The 9,997-nt window shown below is 40.3% G+C and overlaps 1 protein-coding gene across 1 annotated transcript; it reads left to right on the top strand.

Moving 5' to 3' along the window:
* The first annotated feature begins 2,317 nt into the window (after nucleotides 1–2,317).
* Nucleotides 2,318–3,211, top strand: LOC114733235 (flowering-promoting factor 1-like protein 3). Its single transcript, XM_028920648.1, has 2 exons — nucleotides 2,318–2,321; nucleotides 2,573–3,211. The coding sequence occupies exon 2, from the start codon at nucleotides 2,580–2,582 to the stop codon at nucleotides 2,910–2,912; it is 333 nt and encodes a 110-aa protein (XP_028776481.1). The 5' UTR covers nucleotides 2,318–2,321; nucleotides 2,573–2,579; the 3' UTR covers nucleotides 2,913–3,211.
* The last annotated feature ends 6,786 nt before the right edge of the window (nucleotides 3,212–9,997 follow it).

The raw sequence follows: 9,997 nt of genomic DNA, 5'->3' as shown, positions 1-9,997 counted from the left end.
GTCTATGGCAAACAATGAAGATTTATACAATATTTTTCATAATATAATTACATGATGATAATTAATGATAACATATAAAAGCAAGGAAGCTAAGTTAGCTGTACTACAAAACAAGGGAACCCGATGAAATAAACTTTATTTCTGTAGTAGGAATAAGAAGGGACGAAGGCTTTGTTTAAAAAGAAGAGGCTAATATGGAAAGGCAAACACATCGCTGATAAAGGATATTTGGGGATACAAAAAAAAAAAGTGTCTTGTCCAGTTAAATATAGGACTTTAGAATTTGGCTTTTTTGTTCGGGAAAATCACATGGGCTTGTTGCCCGAGGGAAGCTAGCTTTGCTTCTATTGTGGAGCCAACTCCTACCCCTCCATATGATTCTCAATGTCACTGACATGCATAATGGTATGGGATGATTAAATTAAAGAATACCAAAGCTTGTTTTTTGAAAACTGCTCAGCTCATATTTTCGTCTTCTCTCCCAGTACAGTAGTGGGGAAAAATCCCCAACGTCATGGCTAAAGCTGATGTGGCATATGATGCAGCTTCGACCCTTTTCAGGTTTCTGAGAGAATCAACAGCATTGTCTGAGGTTGACAGTTAATGTGAGGTGAAAAACAAGTTTTCGATGCCACCTCACTGTGTCTTCGTCATATTTCAATTGATTATGTTTATATATGTGTGTGTGTGTGTATTCTTTCCGTGATTGTTTGATACACTTGTATTGAACATGTCACTTCATTATCACATTAAACTTCTAGAATAGAAGAAAATTCTAAGCCAAATTTAATACTACTAGATAAATTAAAGAGTAGCAATTAAATGCATTGATTGGCACCTGTAGCTAAGTAGCATCTAGAAGGCTTGATTATTAAGTGAAGGGAAAGAAACGCTTGAGACGGATGGTGAAGGAGGTGTGAGGGAATTTGAGGGGAAAATGACAGAAGGAGAAGAGGTCAGCATCAGAGGTAGCAAATGGAAGCAGGGTCACGACCGTGGTGTTGGATTAAAGAGTTCCTATTCCTAAAAGCCCCTACAACCTTGACATGCTTCCCTGGGAATAATCTCTCTCCCCAATTTCTTTTCTCCCCCGTAATTCTGCTTGCTTTTCTTTACCCAATTTTTTCCCCATAAATGATATCCCTAACAAAAATTTGATCATTACAGCACGCAATTCCCCCCTGCAATAAGGTTTTCAATCGCTGGACATTATTTGGTTTTGTTAACGGAACTCCCAACAAAGGCTACAGGGAAAGTGAGAAGACAATATATCTGCTGATACATGCACGTGGCATTGGTCTTTGTTGAAAACTACGGGCCACAGATTTTCACTCATTTAAGTCAGCACAGAAGCCAAAACATATATATGTAGAAAGATCAATTATAGGGTTAGTGTTTGGAGGTCATTCACCAGCAACCGCAGATATTATTAGATCCTGATATTATTATATATACTACTGGATATGAGCTCTCTACCTAATCCATTAATTCCCCGTATAGTGGGGAAGAAAGTTGCAAAAGGATGGTTAAATATTGCAGTCATTTTCCAGACAAAATTCAACGCGATGATTTGGTTTGAAGAAAACGGGCGTGATTTTAAATTATAAAAAAAATAACTATAAGCCGAAGGTTAACCATAGATGGGAATAGTCAAAGACTAGTTAGGCAAAAAGACGGAGTTTATGAATTAGGTGAAAGAGTTAGGCCAAAAAAATGCTTGAAAAACCTCATTTTACGTGTGCTGTTTTTCTTACAGCAAGTTAAATATCAATATATTTAGCCCACGCCCAACGACCAGAAATAATAGAGATCAATTCCTTTCATATTTTGGTCCCCACCCACCACCATTTACACCTCCTTGATCCTGCCCCACAGACAATTTATACTTTTGCAAGAGGCCATTATTTATTTCAAGTCTACAGTGGCATCAGCTTCCCTTTCTACTTAAAGAAAAAGAAGTTTATTCCTCTACCATTCAATTCCAAATTATACTTCCCCACCTCCTCTCTCCCGCCCTCTCTCTCATATATTTCTTCCCTAATACGAGTGTGTACAGTGCATCGGCCTTTATCATGTATGTATAAATCGGAAGATTGCAGAAAAGACAAATTAATTTGGAGATGCTCAACGAAGTTAAATAATGTCATGTGCTTCTTTTTATATATTCACCCAGCAATAACTCTCAGCTTGGTCCACTTTAAAGAATGGGAATGATAATAACTAGCGGCAGTTTTTGTAAATGCCAGTGTAAAATATACGTAGAAACTGAAGTCATTGTTTATGGTTTCTTCTCCAAACAAAACAAAGATTCTGTGGGTGGGGTTAGCATAATTAGAGTACGCAAATGAGGATTCCCCCCAATCCGATCAAGAACAGCCAATAGAAGTGTGCCCCGCCAAGCGCCTTAGCTGTACTCACATCCAAACACCCCCATATAGTTCACTCATCAATCTCACCTATATATACACACCCTTGGCTCTCCACCCTGCTCTCACATCTTCAAGCTCTCACCCACACACAAAACAAACTGATAAGAGAAGCCTAGGTAGCTACTTGTTTATATTGGCAGAAGCGAGAGAATGTCAGGGGTGTGGGTTTTCAAGAACGGCGTGGTTCGGCTGGTGGAGAATCCTGGGACGGACTCGGTGCAGGGCTCAAGCAGGCGCAAGGTGCTGGTTCACACTCCTTCCAATGAAGTCATTACGTCCTACTCGGTGCTTGAACGCAAGCTTGCTTCGCTCGGCTGGGAGCGTTACTACGACGATCCTGATCTTCTTCAGTTCCACAAGCGTTCCACCGTCCACCTCATCTCTCTCCCCAGAGACTTCTCCAAGTTTAAGTCCATGCACATGTACGACATCGTCGTCAAGAACAAGAACAGTTTCGAAGTCAGAGACATGAATGTAACTTAGCTCGTTACCACCACTCTTTTTTTTTCCCCGTCAACTCTCTCTCGGGGCTTAATTTGGGTGTGTTGCCTTTTAATTTGCTCCTGATTGATTAATTTAGACCACGCGGGTCTTAAGGTGTCTATGTATATCTAATCTATGTGACTGTAACATAATTTCACTGTGTATCGGTTTGTGTTCTAATCGATATAGGGTGTGATTGCGTGCTGGTGAGAAGTGACAGCTTGAGTGTGTCATCATTGTGTGCTCTTGTGGATCTTTATATTAATTCCGCAATAAAATCTGAGTTTCTTCTTCTATAATATTTTTGTGCTGCTGCCATATGCTGGAATATTATATTTTAGCTAGGTATATATCTGATTGATTCACTACAAGAAATTGTAAAAGTAGCAGCGGAACCTTTCTAGCGGTTAAAGAAAACCGCTAGAAATTTCAGATATTTCTAGCGGTTCCTACAAAAACCGCTGCAAAATACAGACGGTTTGACCATTAAACGCACATTTCTAGCGGTTACCCCCTAACCGCTAGAAAATTAGAGCTAGAAAACTCCCCGGGCTTTGGCGGGAACTTGGCGCCAAATTTGTAGCGTTTACTTTCTAGCGGTTCAGGCTAATAAACCGCTAGACACTGAAAAATTCTAGCGGTTGATGCATGAAGCGCTAGAAATTTTTTTCATTCCCCGAGGAGTTTAGAAATTTCTAGCGGTTCACGGCCGAACCGCTAGAGATTTCTAGCGGTTCGGCCGCGAACCGCTAGAAAGTCTGGCGGTTCACGGCCGAACCGCCAGACTTTCTAGCGGTTCGCGGCCGAACCGCTAGAAATCTCTAGCGGTTCGGCCGTGAACCGCTAGAAATTCCCAACGGTCATATGACCGTTGGGAATTTCTAGCGGTTAGGCACAAAACCGCTAGAAATTTCTAGCGGTTTTGTGCCTAACCGCTAGAAAGTTTCGGTCTATATATACCCCCCCCACACTCTCACTTCTTCAATCGTTCTGGAAGCGAAGCTCTGCTGAATTTTCTTCACAAACATATTTGAGTTCTGATTCAGTTGCAGATCCTTATTTTCAGGTAAAAATAGTAATTTATTGATAAATAATTTTTATTTTATGTTTTATTTTATTAATTTTATTATGTTATAGCTTATAAATTAATTTTTTTTATTTCATTTATAAATAATTACTATTTGTTGTTATTAGGATGCCTCGTCGACATGGGAAAGACCCAGTTGATCCTGAGAGAGCTGGACCCAGTGAGGTTCATCATGATGCTGATGAGCCATTTCCCAGCATTCATGACTACGATTTGAGCGAGGAGGATATCCTCAGTTTTATGGAGCAGGATGGTATTGAGCGGACTGAGGAGGCTCATTTTACTGGGGATGAGCAACCCCATGCTGATGCTGCTGACGAGGAGGAGGAGGAGGAGGAGCAGCAGGATCAGGGGAATGAGTATCCCCAGGCTGCACAGCGTCCTGCTCCGAGACGTCAGGCTGGTTATGAGGTGGAATTTGTCGGTAAGTATTTATTTTAACTTTTTAAAGTTTTGATCAGTATTTAATTTATATAGAAATTATATTAATTTATTGATATATAATTTATTTCTTAATTAAATTTTGTAGACACTGAGGGGAACAGGTCCTATCGGAGGCTGACAGCCAGAGAGCTGTCTATGATGACGGGCGGACGAGTGGTTGTGCCGCTCAATGAGTTGGGCCAACCGACGAAGAAAGGTGGCCAGTTGTACAACAAGTACGTGCGCCTCCTTGGTCAGCAGTGGACGCTGTTCCCCATCTACGTGCAGGACTGGAAGAAGATCACCTCAGACAAGAAGCAGCAAGGCTGGGAAATAATGAAGGTAATATAAAATTGTTATTTATAATTTTTTTTAATTTAAATAAATGATTATATATTTTGTTTTCAAATAATTTAATTGTTTGATTATAATTTTTTATTTATTTAATTTGTTTGTTATTTATAATATTTTTAAAAGTAGTTAAATGAATATATATTTTTAATTTAAATTATTTAAAAGTAGTTAAATGAAAATAATTTGTTATTGATTTCATTAATTTATTACTTATAATAATTTTAAATTTAGTTGAGTAAAAATATTTTTTTATTTAAATTACTTAATTGTTTAATTATTATTAAACTTTGATTAATTTATATTTTATTTATAATATTGTTAAATTAGTTAAAAACTAATTATTTGTTTTTAATTATTGAAATTGCTTAATTATTTGTTTATAATTTGTTATTTAGTTAATTTATTATTTTAATCATAGAGTAAATTTATTCTGGGGGAGGAGTTGAGGGCTGACACGATCAAGAGGCTGGGGATGGCATGGAAGAACAGGAGGGCCGACCTGTGGAGGGAGAAGAAAGGTGACGGGACGAGGCCCCTCCAGGAGATACTGGCAGATGTACCTGGTGGAATCCCGGACCAAGACTGGTCTACTTACGTCTATTTTAGGATGACGGCTGACCAGATGGTATGATAATATTGTATTAATTATAATTTCTTTATTTTTTATCCGACTTGACTCATTTAATTTAATTTTTTTACATTTTGCTTCAGGCTCTTTCTAGGAGAAATGCTAGGAGCGTCAGGCATCAGACGATACGTCATAGGGCTGGATCCAGGAGCTTTGCGATCACTTATGACGAGATTGTGAGTACTTGAAATAAATTTATTAAATATGTAGATGTATTTAATTTGTAACTAATTATTTCTTTGATTTCATTTACAGATAGAAAAGACGCAGCAGGAGCGGGGATACACGCCCACTTATGGCGAGATGTGGCCGATGGTGTATAGACCCCGAGACGGGCGTGCGTCGGATGAGGTTGAGGAGATAGCGGTAAGTAATAAATTAAATATTAATATAATATCACAGTGTAGATATCATTATATTATAATTAACTTCTTTATATTAATTTTGGTAGGCACGGATGACTCAGGTCGATTCCGAGTTGCGTGAGTCTCAGGGGTCTGCCTTGGATCCCACCGCCTCACTTTTAGCGGGTCTTGGCCGGCCGCAGCACCCTGGTCGAGTTAGCGGGCTTGGACTTGGACCTACACCGACTAGGCTGCCCCGCTCAAGTGGCGCTGGCCCTTCATATACTGCTGGGAGCTCTCATGCGAGTGCGAAGCGGCCGGGTTCCTCATCTTCAGAGGAATTGCGAGAGGAGCTCAGACAAGAGTTCGAGGCCAGGATCGTGGAGCGTGATCGTCAGTTCCAGGAGCGTGATCGTCAGCTCCAGACGCAGCTTGACCAGCTCTTGGCAGCTGCTACGGCTCTGCGTCATGTGGTGGTCAGTATAGCTCCAAACATCTCGGTTCCTGACATCCCCGACCTACACATGCCACCAGTCCCGCCCCTACCCCGCCATCCGCCAGTCCAGTCCCAGCAGGTTGAGCGGCCTGCCCACCGTCAGCCGGAGGATTCAGCAGAGGATGATCCCGATGATGCTGCTTCTGCCCCCCACCCATGATTTGCTTTCATTGTATCGGATTTTATTAGAATCTTAATTTTACGGTTTTATATATTATTTAGATATTTATCTAAATTTTATATTTATTTGTTTCCTTTATTGATTTATTTCTATAATTTTATTTATGTCAAGTACTAATTAATATTGAAATATTTATTTATTTATTACAACATCAACATTACAATTTATTAAACACGTTAAACATATTAATTACTCGAAATAATTCTATAATCATTTATTAATTTAATAAATATTTTTAAAACTGTAGAATTTTCTAGCGGTTCTGGTGAACCGCTAGAAAATTCTAAATTTGACCGAATTTTCTAGCGGTTATAAAACCGCTAGAAAATTCAAAACAGATGGAGAGAAAATTCCCGTTAAACCGCTAGAAATTTCTATCGGTTTGTAACCGATATTTAGAATTTCTAGCGGTTAATAACCGCTGGAAATTGAAATTTTCCGTTAAAACCGCTACAAATTTGTAGCGGTTTTGTAACCGCTACAAAAAAATGACCGTTCCTCCACCCTCCTTTATAAGCTGAAGCACTTCAACTGAATTTCATTTTAACTTCTCTTTGAGCTCTGTGGCATATTTTCACGAAATTTGAGCATTATTAGTCATGGATAGGTCGTGGATCAACTTGCACCGGTCGACTCCGCAATACTTGGCTGGTCTAAACTATTTCTTGGATTTTGCTTTCGCCAATGCTGCCGTAAATGGTAAGATTCAGTGTCCCTGTCCTAAATGTAATTTCAAAAAGTGGCATCCCAAAGATATTGTTAGGGAACATTTAATCTTTAAGCCTTTTCCGCGAGAGTACGTATTTTGGCAACTACATGGGGAACGGCTAGATATGGGTGCTGAGTCAGTGCCAGTAGTTTCACGGATGGGAGTTCGAGTGGATGAGGCCGATGCCGTGAATGATGCTGTGCGTGATGCTTTTGGTGTTCACGAAAGCTCGAATCCCAACGAAGATGAAGTAGAGGGACCTCAACCGGAGTTTCTAAGAAACGAAACTGCTCGGGAATTTTTTGACCTCATGACCGAAGCTGACAAGCCTCTTTATTCTGGGTGTACAAAGTATTCGAAGTTGTCATTCTTGGTGAGGCTGTATCACATCAAATGCTTGTGCGGTATGACTGACAAGGCGATGTCTATGTTGCTGGAGTTACTGGGAGATGCTTTCCCCCAAGCTGAATTCCCTCCGTCTTTTTACGAAGCAAAAAAGATTATTAACAAGCTTGGCTTGAACTATAAGAAGATAGATGCATGCCCAAACGACTGTATGCTATACTGGGGAGATGATGCCAACAAAGAGATTTGTACGAGATGCAAGACGTCACGCTATAAGTCGGTACGAAAGGGCAAGAAGCAAAAGAAGAAACCGGCCAAAATTCTCAGGTACAAATTATTACAGCGTGTTACTTGTTCCGTCTCTAAAAATATTCGGTATTTTAAATTTTTAATATATTATTTTCTTAGATACTTTCCTTTGAAACCACGGTTGCAAAGAATGTATATGTCATCAAAAATGGCTCAGCACATGAGGTGGCACGCGACTGAGGAAAACCTAGATGGTAGGTTAAGGCACCCACGAGACTCGGAGGCGTGGAAAGCGTTTGATGCGAAATTTCCAGACTTTGCCAATGATCCTAGAAATGTACGTCTTGCATTGGCAACCGATGGTTTTAATCCCTTCGGAAACATGAGCACAAGTTACAGTATCTGGCCGGTGGTGTTAATTCCATACAATCTACCACCTTGGATGTGCATGAAGCAGAGCTCCTTTTTGCTTTCCATGATCATTCCTGGCAAGAAAGCACCAGGAAATGATATTGACGTATACCTGCAACCGTTGATACACGAATTGCTCGACCTATGGACGAATGGTGTTGAGGCATATGACTCACATGACAAGCAACTATTCAATCTCCGTGCAGCCTTGATGTGGACAATAAGTGATTTTCCCGGTTTGGGAACTTTGTCTGGCTGGAATGTGCATACTGGGTTGGCCTGTCCTGAGTGCAATTTTGATTCTGTGCCATGTCGCCTTCCACACAGTCGCAAGTGGTGCTTCATAGGACATCGACGGTTCCTTGATTCCAAGCACAGACTTAGATTGCAACGGATTCGCTTCGATGGGAAACAGGAGAAGAGAGATCCTCCTGTTACTTTGTCTGGTATGGATATTTTGCGGCAGTTAGAAGATGTTCATATCGAGTTTGGTAAGAGTGTGGATCCCGAACGATTGGGACGACGATCTCGTGGGACATCTGATACGCAACCTATGCAATGGCGGAAGAGAAGCATATTTTTCACTCTTCCTTATTGGGAATCTAATTTGCTACGACACAGTTTGGATGTTATGCACATTGAAAAAAATGTGTGCGATAATGTGCTATATACGTTGCTCAATGAAGCTGGAAAGTCCAAAGACCATCTCGCAGCTAGAAAAGATTTACGGGCCTGGGGAATTCGTGAAGAGGCTTGGCCTGATGAAAACGACAAGTTTCAGCCAGCTAAATTCACCTTGACAAAGCAGAACAAGGATATCTTCCTCTCGACGTTGAAGAACATAAAAGTACCAGATGGATATTCTAGCAACATCTCAAGGTGTATCGATCTGCAGGCTCGAAAGGTTACTGGGTTGAAAAGTCATGACTCTCATGTTCTTATGCAACAGTTACTTCCATTGGCCTTGAAAAACACACTTCCTTCTGATGTATCGGTGGTTTTGGTAGAATTATGTTCATTTTTCAAGAAGTTGTGTGCGAAGGTCTTGGTAGCGGAAGAGCTTGATCAGCTGCAAAATAAAATTATTCTTACACTTTGTCACTTGGAGATGATATTTCCTCCATCATTCTTTACTGTTATGGTTCACTTGACTGTCCACCTTGTTCGAGAAGCAAAGGTTGCTGGCCCAGTTCACTATCGATGGATGTACCCTATAGAGAGGTACTAGATTATCTTTTATTCCCGCCTCTTTAAATTTCACATTGTTCTTTCATTTACTCGTAATTATTAATGCAATTTTAACTTACAGGTACTTGGGAAAATTAAAATCATATGTTAGGAATAAGGCATGGCCTGAGGGGTCAATAGCAGAAGGTTATTCCGGAGATGAGGTCCTAACTTTCTGTTCGAGGTACTTTGATGACATGGAGACATCTTTTAACCGCCCGCGTCGCGTAGATGATTCTCCTCCCGGTCCTTCCACGTCAACTTTATTTCCTCCTGTTGGGAAACCAGTTGGAGGATATGAATTCTTCAGACTCACTCCTACAGAGAAACTCCAGGCACACAGACACGTTTTGATAAATTGCAGCCAAGTTGAACCCTTCATGCAAAGTATATATATATCATATAAGCTCACTAGCTTTTACACTTTATATTGTTTCTTATTGACTCTTCTAACAAATTACACTTTACTATAGTGAGTTTAGGAGTTATCTCAGGCGTCAGCTACGGGGCCGTGCGCGTTCTGCTGACATTGATAAAAGAGTCCACAAAGAGTTTCCCAGTTGGTTTACACGTCGAATACGTAATGACAACAGCCCATACACAGATGAATTCAGAGCTCTTTCTCTCGGTC

Source organism: Neltuma alba, unplaced genomic scaffold (genome assembly GCF_004799145.2).
Source record: "Neltuma alba isolate B1F8T4 unplaced genomic scaffold, ASM479914v2 tig00012990_pilon, whole genome shotgun sequence".
NCBI classification, from domain to species: domain Eukaryota; kingdom Viridiplantae; phylum Streptophyta; class Magnoliopsida; order Fabales; family Fabaceae; genus Neltuma; species Neltuma alba.
The sequence above is the reverse complement of the archived record's forward strand: the minus strand, read 5'-3'. Positions and strand labels throughout refer to the sequence as shown.

Coding starts and splice junctions, on each gene's coding strand:
- LOC114733235 (XM_028920648.1), top strand. CDS start 2,580: ATGTCAGGGGTGTGGGTTTTCAAGAACGGCGTGGTTCGGCTGGTGGAG.